This window comes from Podarcis pityusensis (genome assembly GCF_964106645.2).
Source record: "Podarcis pityusensis genome assembly, chromosome: 8".
In the NCBI taxonomy this organism is placed as follows: Eukaryota; Metazoa; Chordata; class Lepidosauria; order Squamata; family Lacertidae; genus Podarcis; species Podarcis pityusensis.
In genome coordinates, this window is record NC_138033.1 from 52,559,550 (window position 1) to 52,582,318 (window position 22,769).

At 41.9% G+C, this 22,769-nt stretch overlaps 2 protein-coding genes across 12 annotated transcripts in view; one reads left to right on the forward strand and one right to left on the reverse strand.

Moving 5' to 3' along the window:
• Positions 1-2,647, reverse strand: part of RPGRIP1L (RPGRIP1 like) — a 75,824-nt gene extending 73,177 nt beyond the window's left edge. The window contains exon 1 of the mRNA XM_081018532.1: positions 2,542-2,647. The gene's annotated coding sequence lies outside the window, so the exon portion shown is untranslated. The remainder of the gene's footprint in view (positions 1-2,541) is intronic.
• Positions 2,648-2,865: 218 nt separating this feature from the next.
• The window catches only part of FTO (FTO alpha-ketoglutarate dependent dioxygenase), a 261,131-nt gene continuing 241,227 nt past the window's right edge, over positions 2,866-22,769 (forward strand). For 4 of the 11 annotated variants that reach the window (XM_081018529.1, XM_081018528.1, XM_081018524.1 and 1 more), the window contains exon 1: positions 2,869-3,039. In XM_081018529.1, coding sequence (XP_080874655.1) covers positions 2,998-3,039 — 42 coding nt within the window. In that variant the 5' untranslated portion in view covers positions 2,869-2,997. Of the gene's footprint in view, positions 3,040-22,769 lie in introns of all 11 variants that reach the window. The other 7 variants (XM_081018525.1, XM_081018526.1, XM_081018520.1 and 4 more) reach the window with 4 other exon arrangements.

The window sequence follows — 22,769 nt, forward strand, 5'->3', positions numbered from 1 at the left end:
CAGAAACCACAACACCAGGGGCATCATAAAGTTCTATTTTAAAAGTTGTTTGGCATATAATCATATTCATTCATATAGTTTAATTTTTTTAATGTAGATTTTGCAGCTCTTAATTCCAGATATACATGCCCATGTAGAGTGTACTTGATTTTGTAAAAAAAAAAAGTCAACAGGGCTACATGAATCAAAGGGCTTGTAGTTTCAGCACACAAAACAAGCCAATATTGTGCTTCAATAACCTTGGACCTAATTTGCTGGTTATACAAGCATGAGAGTGCTATGGTTCCCATGTCCTGCAGATAGGCTTCCCATGGGCATTTGGCTAGCCACTGTGAGAAAAGAATGCTGGAGCAGGCAGGTCTTTGGTCTGATCCAGCAGGGCTTTTCTTAGACATACAGTACTGCACAATGCAGAATAGGTTCCAGAAAGCCACAATTTGAATAGATCAAGGGTGAGATTCTAGAGTCGTCTACTTGAAAGTCTTCCCCACTGATTGGAGGACTAGCTTCTGAGAAAACACATATTGGATTACATGGAAACCTTCATACAGTTAATTGTGGCTGCAAACCTACTTGGGTTTAAGTCCCACTGAAATCAATTAGATTTACTTCTGTGCAAATATGCACAGATTCACATGGCACAATTTTTGTCAGTCGGGTGACCCTAATTTTATATAACATAAGGATAGAACTGTATCAGTACTCTCTGCTGGATACCTCTGGTGTCAGAGACAAGGCAGGTGGCAATTTGCAAACAGGGAGAGGGCATTTTCAACTTTAGTGCCCTATCTCCTTTGCAGTGAGCTCACCTGGTACCTACCTTGCAATTTTTTAAGTGCCGGGCAAACACTTTACACCGTATTCTGTTGCTTTAATTAAACTGTTGTTTATTCACGTTGCTTGCTTTAGGCTTCACACCCACATATGTTTATCTGAAACATTTATATACTACGTGGAGCCTATTTGGGTTTTCATACTGCCAATTTTAGCACCGTAAAAATACAATAATAAAACAAGAGGCACAAAGCTTTAAAACAACTAAAACCACAGTTTAAATACCCGAGTGAGATATTTTAGCTGCATGGTATGTTTGTGTGACAACAAGGAGAGTTAAAAAAAATGCAGCATGGGGTCAGGATATATATCTTGGAACATGTCAGATAATAAGAAAAATGCTGTAGCTGAGTAGCAGAGCATTTAGAAGGTCCTAAATTCAATCCCTTGAATCTCCAGATATTTATTTTATTTACTATTTATTGCATTTATATCCCACCTTTCTCTCCAAAGACTTCAGGTGGTGTACATGGTTCCCCACCTCCTCATTTAATTCCCATGACAACCCTGTGAGGCAAGTTAGGCCGAGAGATTGTGACCAGCCCAAGGTCACTGGTGAGCTTCATGGCTGAGCATGGATTTGATCCCTGGTCTCCCAGGTCCTAGTCTTACACTCTTACCACTACACCACTAGAGACCCTTGCCTGAAACCCTCTAGAACTGCTGCCAGTCAGTGTAGATAATATTGAGCTAGATGGACCAATGGGTCTATATTCCTATGAAAGTTCTGAACACTCACTTGTTCCTGTTTTTTGGAAAAAAATGGTTTTGCTCTTCTGGTTGTTTTTGCTCTAATTATGAACTATATGGTGGTAGTGCTCTGGATGTTTATTTTTACTGATGCCTGTTCACTAGAGAAACCTCCCGCTCCCCCACTATTTCACTTTAAGAAACATGCCCAAGTTTGCTCATTTCCTCCTCCCTCCTCACATTTTTCCCTTTTGTATCATTTATTTCATTTTGTTGAACAAAAGTTATATACTGCTTAGCTGCAAGAAACACCTAAGCGCTTTACAGAGCTAGACAATAAAACTTTTTAACCGTCTTGTTTTAAATGATTATATGCAAGTCATTCTGGGAGCCTTTTTTTTTGCTGAAGACCAGGGTAAAAGAAGCTAAATAAATAAAAGTTAGCTTTCAGTTCTTTTATTCTCATTCCTTACAGTGTTGCATTTTAATCGTATGCTACCTTGGGAGGATTCCCCTTCTTTAAAAACCTTGTTACATTAAATAGTAACAATGAGCAACAAATACATCCTTCCTTTTTACTGGAAACATTTTATTTTCTTAACTTACAATATACAACATTAGAATGGCTTGACGGTGGGGATGTGGAGGGTAACAAACAATCCAACAACTTTTCAAATGAGTTAAATAAGAAGCCATTTACACACACTAATTTATTTCGATTTTAAGATGTGCAGTATCTAATTAAAACATCAAAAGCAAAAACATCATTAAAATGCAAGCCAATTCCCTTTTTAAAAAAATAAAAAGAGGTACCAGCTATCAAATCACCCTATGCAAAAACAAGCACCATATCAAATCCCAGCCTAAATATGCATACATTTACATACATTGCAGTTTAAATTTGCATAAAAATCTCCCCTTGCCACCTCAGAGCCAAACCCCCTACAAAACCACCCATTTCCTACACATACTTCCCCTCCCCTTCCCTCCGCCGGAGGCCCCAATCCAGCAACTCACAGCTGCCCAGTCCTCCTCCTCCTCCTCCGGTCCGCCTTCGCCCTCTCCGCATCCCTCGTTAGCAACCGCCTCCGTTGCTATCCCTCCAGAGTCACTTCCGTTCTCGTTCAAGGGAAGGCGGGGAAAGAAAGAAAAGGGGCGAGCTTCCGCGCGGACGCCTTTTCCCGCCGCAACCACCGCAGAGTCTGCCGGGAGTCGTAGTTCTAAGGAGGATAATTCCCTTGCGAACCTGAAGCAGCTGAGAACTACTGAAGGCGTGCGCTTCCTAAATATTCCCCTTCCCCGCCCAGCTTACCGCTAGCGGAAGTTTCAGCGTGCATTGTGGGAGTTGTGGTTCCTCCTGCCAAGCCCTGCTGGCTATGCTATTTTTTTTGTCCGGAAGGAAGGAGGCTTTTCTTCGCAAGGGCGGGCCTTTTGCATGCGAGGCAAAGTGCGCAGCCCGGGCAGGAGAGCGGCATGAAGCGGAGAGGAGCAGGGGAAAGAGAGAAGGATGTCAAGGTAATTCACAGCTAGCTCTGTGCAGGTGGAAATACTTAACATTGGACCATTGCATCCCCTCTTTTCTCACAGCCAAGAGCTGTTTATCTGCTCATTGCATTTGCATTTGTACATTTATATCCCACACTTTTCGTCCAAGGCGATCGAGGCAGCGCACATGGTTCTCTTCTCCCCCACCCCACCCCTTTTACCCTCACAACAACCCTGTGAGGTAGGTTAGGCTCAAAGTGACCCGAGGTTAACTGGTGAGTGGCGACTTGAACCCCAGTCTCCCAGATACTAGTATGACAGCCTCACCACTACACCACACCAGCTCCGAGTTGCTCCCCATTGTAATGTACACCGCACAACGGTACAAGCTTCTGCATAGTTCATTTCGAAAGAAGGCCCACAGATTTTAATACAGTACATGCTTATTTTTAAGCAAGCCCCACTTGTTCTCAGTTAGGTGTGCAATGGACCACTTACCTTACTCCTCCATCAGCATGTATGTACTGATTTCAATGGGGCTTAACTTTGGGTTCAGGATTGCAACTTTGTAGCCTGATCTTTAAAAATATATATATAATTTTTTATTAGTTTTCCAATATTACCCCAATTATACAAATACCAATTAATATCAAATAATTCAAGATTTATACAATTTATTTGGAGTGGTTTCCCACGCTCCATGATCAGTGCATTCATCCAGTTCTTATATTACTGTGATTCATATTCTTATTAACTTCAAATTACATTTCAATTGATGTATTAATCTTTTAAATAACAACTGCATTAGTGATTTCTCTTCATGTTTTTATATTATTTAACTTTTCATAGGATTTCAAATGGGAAGCTCTAATTATTATTATTTTTCACAGCATGTGTCAGTCTAAATATGTTCAGTTATGGATTCCTTGGCCTTTATCTGCTGTCCCATCCTTGAAATTCTTCCACTGTTGCTGCTGTGTATTCCCAGCTGGGGTGGAGCTGTATTCCCAGAGATTCTCGAAAGATGTAGCCTGGTTTTATGTATATTTACTTGGAAATAAGCCTCAAAACTATTGGTACGATTATTTATTATACTTTTGTTCCATCCTTTGTCCCAAAGGAGCCCAGGGGAGTATGCAACAAAGTACAGTTGCAATAATCAAAACAAATTAAGCATAATATCATAATAAAATACTGCTAAAACAAATAAATACTGTTGGTTTAGATAAACATTCATAGTCTTGCAACCTTGTTGCAACAAATCCTTTGTATTTGTTTGGCTCTTATATTTATATTCTGCTCTTTGTCCATGGTACCTAGGATGTTATACATGATTCTTGCTCCTGCCCCCCTGTGTTTTTATCTTTACAATAACTTTCTGAGGTAGGCTAGGGAGTGAGATATTTACTGGCCCAGGATCACTGGGTGAGCTTCATGGCCAAACGGGGATTTAAACTTGAGTTTGCCAACTCCTAGTCAGACACTCAGACCTTTATTTTACTCTGCTGTTTACTTGGAAATGTCCCACTGATTTAATTGGAATTCATTCCCTATAATAATTCACTTGATTGCAGCCTTACAGGATCAAAGAGTGATTTAACTATGGTAGCACAGAGTACCTTCCATAAGCTTTGACTGATGTCCCAGCTGCAACGCTATCTGGACAGGGGTAGCCTAACTTCTGTTGCCTATGCTCTGCTAAACTTGAGGTTAGATTACCGTGAAACATTATACAGTGGTACCTTGGGCTAAGTATTTAATTCGTTCTGGAGGTCCGTTCTTAACCTGAAACTGTTCTTAATCTGAAGCACCACTTTAGCTAATGGGGTCTCTTGCTGCCGCCGCGCCGCCAGAACATGATTTCTGTTCTCATCCTGAAGCAAAGTTCTTAACCCGAGGTACTATTTCTGGGTTAGTGGAGTCTGTAACCTGAAGCGTATGTAACCCGAGGTACCACTGTATGTGGCGCTCCCTCTGAAGACTGTTTGGAAACTTCAGCTGGTGCAGAATTCAGTGGCCAGGTTGCTTACTGGGGCAAGATGGTTTCAGTCTGTGGTGTAATACCTTTGGTGGCCCTTACACACACATGTAGCATCTCTTACAACCTTCAGCCAGCAGCCAGACTTTTTTTTGTTTAGATATGCTGGATAGCTCAGTCGGTACAGCATGAGACTCTTAGTCTCACGGTTATAGGTTCGAGCCCCAGATTGAGCAAAAAGATTCCTTCATTGCAGGGGGTTGGACTAGATGACCCTTGTGGTCATTTCCAACTCTACAACTCTACGATTCTATGCCTCAGAATAGTTTGATGACACAGCACACACTTTGCATGCAGAAAGTTCCAAACCTCATCTAAGCATCTCCAGTTAAAAAAAACAAACCAGATGAGGAAAAATCTCTGCCTGAGACCCAGAAATAGGTCAGCCTTCCTCTCCAGATGCTGTTGGACTCCAACTCCCATCAGCCCCAGTCAGTATGGCCACTAGACATGGTTGATGGGAGTTGTAGTCCAACATCTGCAGGGCACCATGTTGGGGAAGGCTGGAGTAGACAGCCCTCAACTAGGAGAGCAAACAGCTTCACATCGCCTTATGTAACCTCCCCAGTCTTCCAGTCTTCCTTGGGACTCCCTTTCTTCCCTATCTTGCCGTGCATAAATTTCTCCCGCATTACGATTTTTCGTCCAGGGAAGTATTTTGCAGAGATGCTCTTGTCAATGGAAATTTTCCGGTGGGAAGGGCCCCGATGGGGCATTATTGGCCTCCAAATGCTATTAATGTGACAGCTTATTGAGAAATGGTGTGTGTTTGATGTAATGCATTACCTATATGTTGGAAGCGGTGCACAGATTCGGGGAGGGGTGCGTGTGAAACATAAGATGGAGAGCGTGGCAAATGTTCTCTGCTTTAAAATTCATCACACCGACGCCGGTTCAAATTGCCCCAGCTGTTAACGCAGGGACCATTACAGTAATGGCCTCTGCAAATGAAGGAGAACCAACACACACACACTTTATTACCAGCGGGGTAATTTTCTCTTCATCTGTAATAGCAGCAGAGCCACGTATTGATCAGCCCATCAAGATACTAATCCTCTGTAAAATTACTTGTTATAACTGAAAATGTGTTAATCCAAATCAGCCTGTGTCCTGACTTTCTACTTGCTATTGAATACAGGCCATTAGATCGTTTATTTTTCATGATTTAAAGCCTTTAAACATTGATAACAGTTGGATCTTCTTTTGCGAGAATGGACACTTAATCTTCACTTATAGCCCAAGGATGTCTTCTGGTTTTAAACAGAACATCACCCACTTAATTAAAGAGCAGTGTCTGTCTTGGCAGTCCTGAATTATGCTGGTGCTTTAGGTTGCTTCAGATTTATGAAGAGGCTAAATATAAAACTGGATGTAAACCTGTGTGTCTATGTGTTTGTGTGCTGTAAATAAGGCTAGGATGCATCTTGCCCAGGTTTAAACACCTGTGGATGCAAGGGTTATCTGGAAGTTCTGAGGATGTAAGGTACTTAAAATAAATATATATATTACATGTTTGCCTCACACTTTATTGAATTGTGTCTTGCAAGGATAATGTTTCTTAGACTAATGCATGAAAATCTACATTAGAGTTAGTATTGCAGTGCAGCATGAGCCCTGCTAGATAATCTAGTCTAGCATCGCCTACATTGACCAGCCAGATGCCTCTGGGAAGTCTGCAAGCAGGACAGGATGGCAAAAGCCTTCTCTTGTTATTGCTTTTCCCGCTGGAAAAGTCACTGAAATAACACATGAACACAGAGTCCAAAGAGAAAAGCCCTGATAACACCTTACTGAGCAAACTGAACAAAAACATGGTGTAAACTAAGGAAGAAGGAACAGAAATGTTTTGTCTTTCTTAGTTCAGACCCTGTGCAGGACAGGGAGACATACAACTACATTAACACAGGAAAGCTGCCTTGGAACTACACAGCCAATCAGAGTACGAGTTACCTCGCAAGAATCATGCCGCTCTGGTTGCTAGGCAGCACCTTCCCCCATCCCCTTCTTGGACTTGCTGACCACAGAATTAACCCTTAAGGCACACATGGAATGATCTCTGTTGCTGCCCTTCCAACAGTCCCCTCAAATTGAATTCAGTGTGGCATGTTTCCTCCACATCTGGAGGAAGTCTATAGCTATTACTGCTTGTGTCATCCATATTGTTAGACACCCTCCATGAATTGGCTTAATGCCTATTAAAGGCCTCTAAGAAAGTGGCATAATCATGTCTCATGGCAGAGAACTGAATATATTAATTATGCATTGTGTGAAGAAGTAAGTTTGTATTGTTCAACCTGTTTAATTTTATTTTCCATTCCTTAAAGCAGGGAGGCAGGCTGAATCTTCTTTCAGCCTGAGGGCCACATTGGAGAGCCTTCCTGGGACTACATTGGATGGCCCCAAATTCTAGTACTATGAGAGCGGGAGGCAAAACTTCTCCATATCCACTTTCGCCACACCATGTGTAATGTTATGCACCTCTACCATGTTTTCCCCCTTACTCACCTTTTCCTTAACTAAAAAGCCCCCACAGAAAAGCCATGGGTGTTCTACCAAAAAGGGTCTTCCTCTTTCCCTCTTCAGTTCACGTCAGGGCACTTAGAGCAAAGTCTCCGACGAGGATCTTAATTGCCGTATTTTTCACTCCATAAAATGCACCTAGTTTTTAGAGGAGGAAAACAAGAAAAAAAATATTCTGAACGAAACAGTAGATGTATGATTTTTGTGGTTCATGCTGTGGCCAGACATGTGATTTGACATTGAAATTGTGTGGTAGCCCAATGCAAAAATCCTGAGAATCCATGTGGATCCGTGCTTTGTAACCACATTTTTTGCGCCATACAGTGGGTGTGTGATTTTTTTTGTGCAGGCTGTAGCCATGGACATGCTATGTGATCTGATGGTGAATTTGGGGTGACCCAATGCAAAAATCCTGAGGATCCATGGGCTTTTACCTCCCCCCTCCCAGGCAGCCTCCTTTATCGCTAGCGTCCCTTATTTCCCTCCCGATCGCTTGCCCATCAGTGGCTTTGTTTCAACACCCACTTCCCTCTTTCAAAAAAAAAAAAAAAAAAAGCATGATCTGCTTTTCGCCCCTGGGCAATTTGGCTCCAGGGACCACGCATTTGCTCCATACATTTCCCCTTACTTTTTAGGAAGAAAAAAGTGCATCTTATGGAGTGAAAAATATATTAAAATTAATTATACTCTGCTTCTGACCACATTCACACCTTACATGTAAAATGCTGTGATACCACTATATAAACAGTCATTGTCCCCCTCCCACAAGAATTCTGGGAGTGGTAGTTTGTTAAGGGCGCTGAGAATTGTTAGAAGACCCCTATTTCTTTTTCAGAACTACAGTTCCCAGAATGTTTTAACCATCAGTCCCTCTTCCCAGCGAACTCTTGGAACAGTTGCTTAGTGAGGGGGGAAAAGTCTCCTAACAGTTCTCAGCGCCCATTACAAACTACAGCTCCCAGAATTCTTTGTGGGAAGCCATAACTGTTTAAAGTGGTATCCTAGTGTATTGTGCAAATGCGGCCTTCGTGTTCCTATTTCCTTTTTTTAAAAATATAATAATTCCAGAAGTTTTGAAGTAAGGGAAAATGTGTATTGTTTGTAGTTCAGCAGCTTTTCCTCCATTGTGCTACCATTACACATGCCTCTCTACTTCCTCAAAGAATCAATTCTCTTTGAATTTTGCTCAGTTTCATTGTCTCTTTTTATCAGCTCCTCATCCCACCGCTTTTATTTAAGGTGATAAAGTTACTTTACTGCAACTGCGATTGTCACCTCTGCCCTCAGCTAATCAAATAGTTTAGCTGGAGGGAAGCATTTATCTCCCACTTCCATTATTATTATTTTCGTAGCTGTAAAGAGAATATATATATATATATATATATATATATAATGTCAGGAGAAGGCTGTAACGGTGAAACGAGGTATTGATCTGCTGTATTTGGCAATTTCTTTCTACCTCACCATCGATATCATGTCAGCCTCTGACTGTACTGTGGTTGACCTCACAAATAGCTCTTTATGTTCCCATTGGATTCAAATGATATACTATGCTGAAAACTAAATCAATGAATGATTATAAAGTTTTGAGTATTATTTCATGACCCTGAGGCAACCGGTGCTTCATGAGCTGAATGCTTGAAATGATGCCTGGTGTGGTAAAGTAGTTACTGCTGTTTGTGGGGGACGCTGACCCAGTTCTCATGAAGGTGGTTTAGCGTGCATGTGAGCATCACCTCACTTGGTAGTTTTCAGCCTTTTCGGACTCGGGATATACCTTTATCCCAAAGTGCTTTGGGGGATCCATTTCTTAAGTTTCTACCATATATGTGAATGGTAGTCGTGCTACTGTTGTGACCTACCTTTGATCAGGCTGTATTGGGTCCCTACCCACCCGTTGAAGACTGATGCCTTAAAATGTTCCTTTCTATAATCCCTGCACATAGAAAAACACCACAGAGGTGGTTAGGATAAGAAGTGTCATTCCTAACTCTGGTCTTGTGCTAGATGCTGATTCCTTGGAGAACAAACCACTAGACGCTCTGTAGCTCAAGGATCTTGCAGTACAGGGTCTCCTGGAAGCAAGGCTGAATATCCCCTTGAGGGTCTCCCCTGGGGGGAGACCTGCTGAAGAACCCTTGGAGCTGTCAGAAGAGGAGGTGGAGCCATCCCTCAGATCTTGGGGAATGCTGGTGCCAAGGGTCTAGATTAAAGAGTGACAGTGTAGCTTGTGTCTATGGACCTAGAGTTGTCCGTTTGACATTAGTATATTGGAATTGTGGGTACTTGGGGATTGAGATTGCTATTAGCATATAGGAAAGGCAGATACTTAGGGGATGAGTTCACAATTAGCATGGGTCCTTGGAGAATCAGTTCGGTATACAGTGGTACCTTGGGTTACAGATGCTTCAGGTTACAGACGCTTCAGGTTACAGACTCCACTAGCCCAGAATAGTACCTTGGGTTAATAACTTTGCTTCAGGATGAGAACAGAAATTGCGCGGTGGCGATGCGGTGGCAGGAGGCCCCATTAGCTAAAGTGGTACCTCAGGTTAAGAACAGTTTCAGGTTAAGAATGGACCTCCAGAACGAATTAAGTTCTTAACCCGAGGTACCACTGTATGGGAAGGATGGGTATTTGGGGATTGGGGTTGCTATCAGCCCACAGGGTAGTATGTAGTATCATAAACTGAAGAACAGCATTGATGCAGGAAAAATATTCATGTATTTATAAGTATCTTTGCCAACATTTGCTTTCCTACTATCTTCCCTCCTTCATCACATATAATCAAGTTTGATGGGCTATTTATTTGAAGTCTCATAAAGGTCTAGCATTTTGTTTGTTGGCTAGCATTTAGTGTTGGGCATACATTGGACTGATACGAAGGATGGAAGGCAGTGATGTTTATATAATAAACAAGATACTTTTCTCCCCTCCCGCAAGTATTTTATATGTTAATGCAGGCAAAAGTAGATGAGTTCACATCACTTAAATGTGAACCACAAGCATGCAGATCCTTGCTTGCAAATGGTTTTAAAATAAGGTTATGCAAAGCAGTGGTGTTTTGTGTTTGATCATCTGCTAGGAATCATCATTCTTTCCAAGCTCTGTTTTGGAGGGGGAAAGTAGTTAAATTCAGCTTGTTGATGCAATCTCTAATTGAAATTATTAGGATTTTTAAAAAACAACAACACAGTGCAAAACATTGCTTTGGTTCTGTAATAAATAAGGCCATCTTCTAATCTTAACACATTCACTCACCATGTCAGGGCTCCAACAATATAAGTGTTAGCCAGGTTTATGGAAAAAGAGGTTCTCTTTTACTTTTTAACACCCTCATGCTAAAAGCCTTGCATGCAAACTAAATGCAAGGAAGTAGTTCTTGCATAAGAGGTTTCACATGCAGAAGCAGGTGAATTGCGGTGGGACAGGCATGGGGAGTCTGTGGTTCTCCAGATGTTGGTGGATTCCAGCTCCCACCAGCCCCAGCCAGCTGTTGGGATTCATAGTTCAAGAACATCTGGGGGCCATAGATTTCCCCAGCCCTGCTCTAAGACTTACAGCAGTGTGGTGTAGTTGTTAGAGCGTTAGCCCAATATTGTGAAGATCAAAGTTCAAATCTCCATTCAGCAATGAATTTTCACTGGGTGACTTTGAGTCAGTCACTCTGGCATACCATCTCAGCCTAAACCTGTTGGGAGGATAAAATGGAGTGGAGAAACCGTGTATGCCACTCTGAGCTCCTTGTGGGATATAAATATCAATCAGTCAATCTATAATGAAATGGTGTGGACACCTGGGTAGGTCATTAGCAGTTGAACTTCTGTGACACCGCTAAGTTTGCCCCTGACTGCTGCAGGCCAGAGTTCAGGTTGATCTCCTTCTCCTCTCTTTGCAAAGAAATGACACGTTAATGGGATTTTTAAAAGAAGTATGCTATTTATCAGAGCGCACGTCGTATTGAACACAGTGGTGCTTACTTCTGAGTAGGCACACATAGGTTAACACAGTTTACTTCTAATAAGGAACAGCAACAGGGAAACAACTGAATTCTCCACATTGCATTTTACGTTTGTTTGGCTGGTCTTTGCATGTGACGAAATGAGGTTCTCATAATCAGAGTTGCTTGCTGAAAATGTAGATTTATTATTATTATTTTGCTGAGAGCAAAGCAAAAACATTGCGTTTTCTAAAACAAATCAGTTTTTGGAAAGCAAGTTTTCTGTTTCTTCAAACAAAAAAGAGGCTAAAGGTGGAGGGAACAGCTGCCCGTAGACTCTGTTTAACCGTATACTTTGCATGCATTTGTAATCTGAAATAGGAAAGGAAGGGGAAAAAGCCCACCCTGAGCATAGCCCCACTTGAGCTAGACAGCTTGAATGGCATCCTGTCAGTTGGGCTGTTCATGAATTGGCAGTGGTCTCATTTAGGACCTTCGGATATGTGTCTGCCTGGACAGAATGAGAGCACTTTGCATGTTCTTCCAAAGACAACCACTCCTTGCTGTTTCGCCGCAGGCAACGGAGCATGACAGTTGCCCTTCATTGCTGTCTTCTCTGAGCTTAACCTTTGACCCTCCGCTTAGTCGCCGCGCAACGGTTGGAGCAGGCAGAGATGTTCGTGAATTGACGGGCATCGGCCTGCAACGTGCTTGTCATTATTTGACTGTCAAGAGTAGCTTGCCATTGGGTTCCATCAAGGTTTGAAACCTATGTGCAGCAGCCCATATTACTTAACTTCCAGGGCTGTCAATGGGATGACCAAATGTGCATAGAAAAATAGGCATGTTGAATACATCTCGAGTCATATCATTGGAATATTCTTTTTCTTCTTTATGCATTCCTGGTGCACGTACTTGCTAAATGTATTCAGATGGCTTTCTTGGGGCCATGAGGTTGAATCTGTTGCCAGAGTAGTGCTTTTTTAAAAGAAAAAAGAAAAAAGGAAAGGAAAGAAATCTCTGTGTGTATTGGGGGAAAGCAGTGAACTGTTTTCTCTTGTGGTCTTAAGTTTCAAACGGCACACGATTGAGATTTGAGCAGCTCTGCCAGTTAAATTCTCAGCTTCACTTACATATCCTATCAGCTTTCTGGCTGTCGGTATAAGTAGCTAGATACTAGACCAGTGGTGCCTGAGCTTAGCTGTCAAAGTGGAATGTTCATTTTGAAGGACTCAGTAATGTGATCTAAGAAGGAGGGGGGAGAGAAAGAACGCATGTAGGGTCAAGCTTGTGCGATTCTTTAGTCTCTGTGAACACTTTAAAATGGCAGAAGTAGTACTTGCTTCAAGTTTTGGTAGCTTTATTGATTCCCTTTTCCTCCCTTTCTCTTTGTAGGACTCCCCAGTGTTAGAAGCAGAATAAACTGTAGTCAATTAATTTTAAAGTGGTACAGGCAGCTTTTGAAAAGAAGCCCAAGAGTAGATAATGGTGCTTAGCAGGGACTGAAAGTTCAAGGCCTTGATGACAAGCACAGGATAGGCAGGGGAAGAGCAAGGGTTCCTTCAAGTCACCTGGTCCCATGGGTGTAGACAGGATTTGTGTTAAGGGGGGCTGGAGTTATGTTAGGGGGGGCAGAACTGACCTATCTTTTACGCAATTGGTCAGTTGGTTTAGTACTGTGATTTATTTACTTGTGGTTAGCTGTTTCCCCTGCCCCCCCCCCGGCTACGCCCATGCTTGGTTCGAAACTGCATATTTAAATTTTTAAAACCCTGCTGATGGCACACATCACATCGGTGAAAATGCCTGTTCTGAGATAGCATCTACTGTGATGCATGGACATACCGTGTAAAACCAAGGAGGTGGGTAAATGTACTCAGCTGCAAATGTACGGTATTCAGATTGAACTAATTAAAAATAACCTGATTGGTAAATATGGGGGAGGATGAAACTTTCCTTTTTAGGGAAGATAGCAGTGGTTAAAATGAACGTTTTGCCGAGGATGTTGTTTTTATTTCAAACTCTTCCAGTTATTAAAGGTTTAAAACAATGTAAAGAATGGCAGAGAACCCTGATGAAATTCATCTGGCAGGGGAAAAGACCAAGGATTAAACTGAAAATACTAACTGATAAAAAGGAAAGAGGAGGTTTTGCTCTCCCAGATCTGAGCCTATATTATGAAGCAGCGTGCCTACTTTGGCTAAAAGATTGGATAAAATTGGAGAACAGAGACCTACTGGATTTAGAAGGTTTCAATAATCGGTATGGGTGGCACGCATATCTCTGGTACGAGAAGGTGAAAGTCCACAGGGCTTTCTTAAACCATATTTTCAGGGGACCAATATATCAGGTCTGGGAAAGAAATAAGAACCTTCTCGAAAGAAAAACACCATGGTGGATTTCACCAGTAGAGGTCTTAACAATAAAAAAAAATAACATGGAAGGGAAGACAGCCACCTACGAAGATTTGGTAAGAAAATCAGAACAAGGGCTTAAACTTAAACCGTATGAGGAAATAAAGGATCAATTCACCGGTTGGCTACAATATCATCAGGTGAATGATATGTTAAAACAAGATAAAAGAAAAATGGGCTTTGAGGACAAGAAATCAAAATTCAATATAGAAATAATAGAAGGCAAAAACAAAACATTGTCTAAATTATATGACATATTACTGGAATGGCATACAAAAGACGAGGAAGTCAAAGAGGCAATGATTAAATGGGCAATTGACTTCGGTTATAACATCGAGTTTGAAAAGTGGTTGAAATTGTGGAATAGAGATATTAAATTTACGGCCTGTACGAGTTTGAGAGAAAATGTTTGGAAAATGCTCTATAGATGGTATCTTACGCCGGCAAAATTGGCTAAAATCTATAGATCAGAAAATAAGACATGCTGGAAATGTGGTGAAGTGGAGGGAGACCTCTACCATATGTGGTGGCAATGCAACAAGGTGAAGGTTTTTTGGGAAGCAATTTATAATGAACTTAAAAAAGTTTTTAAATATACTTTTCCCAAGAGACCTGAGGCCTTTTTGCTGGGAATAATGGGTAAGGAAATAAAAAATGAAGATAAAAAAATATTTCTCTATGCCACCACAGCCGCAAGAATTATGCTGGCACAAAACTGGAAAATAGAAACTATTCCTAACATAAGTGACTGGCAGGTCAAAATGATCAACTATGCCGAGCTAGATAGATTAACAGGCAGAATACGAGACCAAGACGACCAGAAATTTCAAAAAAATTGGAGTAAATTTTGGAAATATATTGGAACGGATATATAGGAGGAACTGGCGGTATTAGAAAAACTTTATCAGCTAATAACTATAAACTTTAATAAACTAATTACGCAATCCGAGATTTATTTGACACTTACCAAAAGGGTGAAGGGAAGTCAAAGGCTAAGGAGAGCCTAACGGTTATATTGTTACTTTTTGTATGATTGTATGTTTCCTTTTTGTATAGAATGAGAATGGGATGGGTAGTTTGTGTTGAAATGTTTATTTTTGTATCTGTTAGTTCTTTTTTCTTTTTTTTTTGTACAAATTCTGAATAAAAATTTACTTGCAAAAAATAACCTGATTGGTGAGGTTTATTTCTATTTGTATTCCACTCTGGTTGGGATGATCTACATGTTTAGTAGCCCCCCGCCCCGCCCCCCCAAACAAAACAAAACTTTGAGATAGGTCAAATAGTCAGCTTCGTTGCTAAGCTTGTACAGTGGTACCTCCGGTTATGAACTTAATTTGTTCCGGAGGTCCATTTTTAAGCCGAAACCATTCTTAACATGAGGCGCACTTTTGCTAATGGGGCCTCTGGCTGCTGCTGTGCCACTGGCGCGCAACTTCTGCTTGCATCCCGGGGCAAAGTTCGCAACTAGGGGCATCTACTTCCAGGTTAGCGGAGCTCGTTACCCGAAGCATTTGTAAGGAGGACATAACCCGAGGTTCCACTGTATTTGAACCTAGGCCTTCCTCCGCTCCCTGCTCAAGCCCACCGCTCTTGCCACTGCCACATACAAGGTATGAGGAAGTTGTGACCCTGTAGATGTGGCCCTCCAAAGGTTGATGTAGTCCATTGGCATCAGCCACTATGGCCAGTGGTATACCGCTTGGATACTCCCAAGCTGTGAAACAGTTTATTGAGAATATCCTTCTAGTTGTTACTGGCAAAACATTATTCTGTTTAACTTGTTGTGCAACTTAGTACAAATCTGTAGTAGGGAAAAAGTTACATACTAACTGTAGCAGCCTAACATATATTGTATGGTATTGTTGGTTCTACAAAAATATTTACCAGGCCAACCATGAGTTGTAAATTTGTTTTGCTCTTTTTTTGAGCTTGAGTTTTATTTATGTTATTTAACAAAATGTATGCACAGATTGCTTGATAGAAGACCTCTAAGTGGTTTACAAAAGAGCCAGATTTTATTGTCTGGTGTAAAATTGGATCAGAGGCATAGATTTGCGGATTGGCCTTGTCTACAACTCCCCCCCCCCCCAATTTATGACTAATTCCCCAAATTTATGACTAATTCTATCAATAATAGAAGCATCATCAATAACAATTTATATAAAACCAATTTCAGATCAAATGCAGGCAACTCCCCATTTGCATGCGTTCAGCACACGCATGGCCAGTGGCATGTGCTGTGCCTTGGAACGCAACCCCCGTATAAATAGGGAGTTGCCTATACAGATAACATTATGTAGGTTCTGAGAACTATGCCATTATACTGGTGGTGGAATCAAACTACGGAGTTACAGTTTCTCATTTTCGGTAACTGAGGAAAAATAGTCACCATGGTTGCCCAGAGTAATCACACAGATCTCCTGGTCCCCAGAGGCAAGAATAAGCAAAATATAAGTGTGAGTGGGTGTCAGAGGAAGGGTGTGGCCAGAGGGCACAGGATGCAGTCTTCTTGCTTAAGCTAAGCAGGTTCAGATCTATTTAGTATTTGGATGGGAGACTCCCAGGGAATACTATGTATAAGGAAAAAAGGTGAAGTATAATTATCCTAAGTTAAATAAATGAAAAAAAGCACCATTAGTCAAATAATAATAGAAGATTTCCATTGGTGGTACACTGTCAGATTCTGAAATAGCAAGTTTTTTTGTTTTTTTAAAACTGTATGTTGTGTGTGTTTTATCCAAACAGTAAAACTGTGCTACACACTATTGATTGTTACTAGAGTCTGCTGTCACCCTCTAGGTTATGACATGTCTCAAGTAAGGATACTCCAGAGATTGTTTGCCCATTCATCAGGCATCTCCCATTCTTCCATTTGCTCCCCTCTTCAAGAAGTAATCAGCAGTGTCCGCCCCTTTATGAGAGGTCAAAGACACATAATACTATGTTGTGCCTCTAGCACCAAACCAAAGGTGATATCTTGAGGGAAGCGGTCTGTCGTCAACTGCACTGTCATTGCACTACAAATGTTGGCATGTTAGAAAGGTCGAGACCTTTGTAGTGCTGATTTCTGAGGGCGCAAATCTTTGCCTCTCCATCAGCTTTAATGCGCTTACAGTAAAATGTCTGTATTGGGTAAAATGGAAACTAAGACACCTCCAGGGTACTTGTTTTTAGTTTGGCTTCTTTGCAGCTGCAGATATAAAATGATAGAATTGTTCTCTTTGATAGAAGGAGAATGACTGTGATAGAGTAGCTCAAGGCAGATGATACTGTCGTCCCCTCGACCCTTTAGTATCAGTGTTTATTTGTGTGTGTGGTATAGGCGGAGATATTTCTGCTTGCTATAGAAACATTTGACATATCTACGATTCTATGATCTGGCTACAGGTAAAAAAAAAATACTCATGGGGTAGAAGCAAGACCACTATAGTCCATGCATTGGTAACGTTGAGGCTGGATTACTGCAATGCACTCTGTGTAGGACTGCTGTTGAGCCTGGTTCAGAACCTCTATCTGATAGCAGAATCCTGCAGCCAGATTGCTGATCGGGGTATCTGGATGACATATGACACCATTGTTAAGGCATTTGCATGGCCTGCCCATCTGCTATCAAGCCAGGTTCCATATTTTTGTATTAATTTACAAAGCCCTGAACAGCTTAGGTCCAGGGTACTTCAGGGACTACCTGAACCCTTATATCCCAGCTTGATAGCAAATTCATCCTTGTGAGCATGGATCCTTATGTGGCCTTGTAGAATGGGCCAGTGAGAACTGAGCATGCTCAGTAAACCTGGAATACCACCTGACTGTTGGAGTGGGGAAGCTGGGAAGCTTGGGCAGGCAGAATGGACTAGAACATCATGAAAGATAGCATGGCTGGCTGGAACCCTAAACCTGATCACTCCATAGTGCAGCACTTCATTGTTGGTCTTGTGAGTTCATTATAATGTTTTAGCTCATCCTTTCTCGCTGCTATTGGAACGGCGTGATCAGATCAGTCACTGTCTGTCTCTATGTGTTGCCATCCAGTGCTACTGCCCTTCTTTCAAAATGGAGTTGGACAAATCTCATATGTGTTGCCATCCAGTGCTACTGCCCTTCTTTCAAAATGGAGTTGGACAAATCTCATATGGGGTGGTCCACATTAGTTCACCTTCACTTAGGCCATAAGCAAAGTTTTCACAACGACTCAGTGGTGCAGGAGTCACTTCATACTATGGAGAAACCGTTGATGTCTTATCAGTGATGCAGAGTAACGTGGGCATCTCCTCCTATTTGAACTCCCTGAAAGCCCACCTACATGTTTGGAAATTTGGTAGAGAGATTCAGGACAGACAAAAGGAGGTACACACAGCACATAGTTATATACAAGTTGCTAATATAAGAGATGGTGTTGGCATTGATTCAGGCCCCATCAGCACATTAATGAACTATGATACCACTTTAATAATCATGGCTTCCTCCCTGAAGAATCATGGGAACTGTAGTGTATTAAGGGTGCTGAGAGTTGTTAGGAGAACCCTGAATTCCTCACAAAATTGCAACTCCCAGAATGATTTAACAGTCAATCCCTTTTCCCAGCCAGCCTGAAGTGTGACCATTCTTGTTCAGAGTTCCCTCTTCTGTGTACCATAGAATTTCAGAGCTTATGCAGCCTCTGTCCGTTTGCAAACATAGCTACATAGGAAGAGCCCTGCTTCATCAGATAAATGGTCGATTCCCATCCAGATGGATTCCCATCCACATCAACTTCTTCTTTCTCACAGCAACCAACCAGCTGCATCCAAGACGACCACATGCAGGGCATTATAGGAATAGCCCTTTGCTGCAAGTGTGTTGTAGTTGCAGGCATTCAGTGGTACGTGAAACTGCACCCCTGTGGGCTTGAACATGATTTGGGCTTGGCCCCTGATATGTCTTTCCCTTCAGATATTCTGAGCTCTTTGAATACCACTGCTTGGAATTTTGCTTTTCTTTCAGATGACTTGCAGTTGACTTTGGGAAATCGCTTCACTCTACAGCTCCCTGCTGCCTATTGCTGCCAGTGATAATAATAGTAGGTTGTATCCAATGCTAATCCTACTCAGACCAACTGAAATTAATGGACTTGGCTAACTTAGCTTCATGTTTCAGTGGGTCTGCTCTGAGTATAGCTTAGCTGGACACAACTTCCCTAAGCGGTGCAGATTAAATGTTCAAGGTTGTGATCCTGTGCACAATTCTCCAGGAGTAATTCCTGCAGCAATAGTGACATTAACCTTGGAGTAAATGTGTGTGAGATTGGATCACACGGCACTTGAGGTGTTTTGAAGGGAGAAAATGTATATGCCTCTTAAAAAAAAACAAAATCAGAATGCCACATCAGTTTCTGTTTTGAGGAAGGCATCGACTGCTCTTTCCCCTGCTTTGGGTCGCACAATGTCTGGAAATGTTAACAAGAAACCTTTTGGAACGTCTGCTGACAGCTGTTGTGGCTTTCTGCCACGGAGCTTGCAAACAGCATATATCACATCTGTAGCTACCGACAATGGAAAGGTCCAGGACATAGGACACGTTGCTAGTTGTAACCTGAAGCAAATATAGTTTAGTCGATGTGGCACAGTTCCATTAATGTAGCAATGCAACAAATTGCAATGATTCCTTTTGTAATTGCAAAGCATTATATGGAATTTGTAAGTGCGGCGTATCGTCTAGTTTGATGGTTTGTTTGTCTTTGTCCTCCCAACAAATGAAGTGAGTAAAACATATAGGCTGGAATTTAATGGGCTGAAATTCAACAGGGGAGCTAATGTATATCGGTGAGGAAAAATTGCAGATTAGCTTTTCTTAAATATATAAAGACTATGATGACAAAGTAGATATATTGTTACAGTTGTCGCCTGGGCTCTTTATTATCACTCAATATGCCTCTTGTAATTTTCTCATTTGCAACTGTAGTTGAGTAATAGACAGAATTACTTCATCCCCTATTTGCTTTGCTTCAGAGGACACAAAAACATTAATGCTAATATTATCATACACTTCATATGCGAGTTTATAATGCAGGGAATGGTAACATTTTATGTAATGTTTAAATTTCCATGGAATGGGATAAATAGAACTGGCACTCGTCTTGTAATGAATTCAGTTTAGCAAGCAGCTGGAGAATGGAAAAGAAGTCTGTTCCAGACCAAGGAAGCATACTGTCCCCATAGTGGTATTGCTGTATATGAATAAATGAAACACATCCAGAATCGCATAGTCAAACAGGCTATCTCCCCTCCCTTTTTCTTATTTGGAAAACAAAGAAGTCTGAGCATCCATTTTATAAACTTAATAAAGCAGGTGTGTTGTAATAACTGTAAGTGGCTATCAAAACGTTGGGTGATTAATGTGCTTCTGAAGGTTGAAAGATACATAGACATTAGATCTGCTAAACATTTCAGAATAATGGTTAGCGAATTTTCACATTTTACCTCCCGGGTGGTACAAATCGAGGGATGGTTTTTCAACAGGCAAATAACCCAGTCCAGAAATTTATATGCACCGAGTTGTGAATGCAAAGGCATTTTAAACCATTATTTGGCTCTGGAGATTTTATGTAGCATGAGATCAGGAGTGGCCTTTGGCCTCTCTTGCTTCCCTCTACCTCTGCTAGTGAGCTTGTCAGAAGCATCTGGTATGTGCAAAATAGGATGCTAAAACAGGGTCCCAGGATATGGTTTGAAGGCACATGAAGCTGCTACCTAGACGAAGCTAAGCAGGTTCTGGGCGTGGTCAGTGCCTGGATGAGAGAAACCACATGTTTGCTGCCTTGGGGCCCATATAAGCACAAATATTGCTAAACTAGCATACCCTCTAAGTGCCAATAAGCAGGATGACCACAATTTTCCTACAGCCGCCATGCATTCTACCTTGCTCCTGGGGAGCTCCAGTATTTCACTACCATTGGATGGGGGCCATGGAATCAGCTGCCGGGGTGGCAGCAGCATTAGGAAGGAGGCGCAAGGGCTCCTTCCCAAAGCCTAGTTAGCATAGCCAAGTATTTGCCAACCTGCTTCCCCCCAAGATATTCTGGGCTGATGTGTGTTGTAATATAGAACATCTGGAGGAAACCAGCTTGGCGAAGGTGCCAGAGCCCATATATTAATGTTGAACACCTGGGCATCCCTCACATTGCTTCCCCCCAGTCTTCCTGATATATGTTAGGCTAGGGCACAGCTCAAAGGAGGTAGGCTATGTTGCCGTAGAAATGTAATGGATTAATGAAAGTGGATGTGTTTCTGTGCGACTCTGCTTCCCTAGGATCGCTCTTCCCTGAGATGTGGCTCAAAGGCAAAAAGTACAAATGGAGAAATGTTGTTCGACAGCACAAAGTGCCATTTTGGTGTGTGGTTTTTATCTTCTACCTCTCAGGCATTGTCTTAAGGCACTTTTTTTAAAGTGTACAGTAGCAGTGTGTAAATGGCAAAGTGAGCAAATAAGATGCATTTGTTTTTTTTTTTTGTTTTTTTTTCCAGTGCAACGTTTCTGATGCCTTTTAGTGTTACTTACGGTTAGTCTACCGGTTGTCCCCCTCTCCCTCCTCCCTGATTTCTGCTTACTGTAGCAAAATTACATCAAATGCAAGATAACAAAATACTGTCAGGCTGGGATTGTTTTATATGGACAGCATTAGACAGGAGCAGAAAGATCTGGTGCACTAATAGGCAAACTCACATGAGCGACCTAGTCCATTGACAGATTTTTCCTTTGTTCTCTCACTCGACCCACTTTCTGCCAGTGATTTGTGACATATTTTGCAAGAGATCAAATAAACCCTTGACACCTGATTGCAATGTAGTGCTTGTTTACAGTTGCAAGGGTTCCCTCCCCTCCAAAAAAAAAAGAAAAAAAAAAGGGACCCTTAGACAAGATGGAAGGTTTTAACTTGAAGTAATTAAATTTGCATTGGGACTGTGACAGGCATTTCCTTACATATGCCTCCAGCTGAGCAACTTTTACCATAATGGGCCTCCAAGGCACCAAAAGAAAGGCAGGCTGCTGGTGAGATAGTTACCTTTCCACTATTGTTATCTCCTCATTTGAATATTGTCAAATCCCTCTGTCACCATGCGCTGCCTATGAACATCCAAGGGATGTGGCTGGCTACTTTTGCATACAGAACAGTGGATGGCCCTTATTTGCATTTGGTAGAACGCAGGTTATCTTCTTTGCGGTGAAATATAGTGGTACCTCAGGTTACATACGCTTCAGGTTGCATATGCTTCAGGTTACAGACTCCGCTAACCCAGAAATAGTGCTTCAGGTTAAGAACTTTGCTTCAGGATGAGAACAGAAATTGTGCTCCGGCGGTGCGGAGGCAGTGGGAGGCCCCATTAGCTAAAGTGGTGCTTCAGGTTAAGAACAGTTTCAGGTTAAGAACGGACCTCCAGAATGAATTAAGTACTTAACCCGAGGTACCACTGTAGCTTAGTCTTCAGCAGCATTTGCATGCTTTAGGTATAGAGGCTGCATTATATGTCAGATGGGGAACATCTGGACTGGAACTTTCTATCTAGCCCTTAAGACTCTCTTCATGTGACGCCCCACACTCTTTGCCTCTGGCCCAAGCGCACCAGTGGAATGTGGCTCCTGGAAGGTTTCCCGTGAGTACATGTGGCTCCCAGGCTGAAAAAGGGTAGCTACTGCTGCAGCTACTGGAAGCTCTTGTGGTAATGATCCTGCAATGGCTATTTTCACAGGCAGCACTAAGGCTAAGCTATGAAGTAGTGGTAGTTAATCCCTAGTTTGGGGCCCCCCAGGCATTTTTATGTCCCCCTCCCCCCCAAAAGCCCAACCACCTTGGGTGGCAAAAAGGAAAAA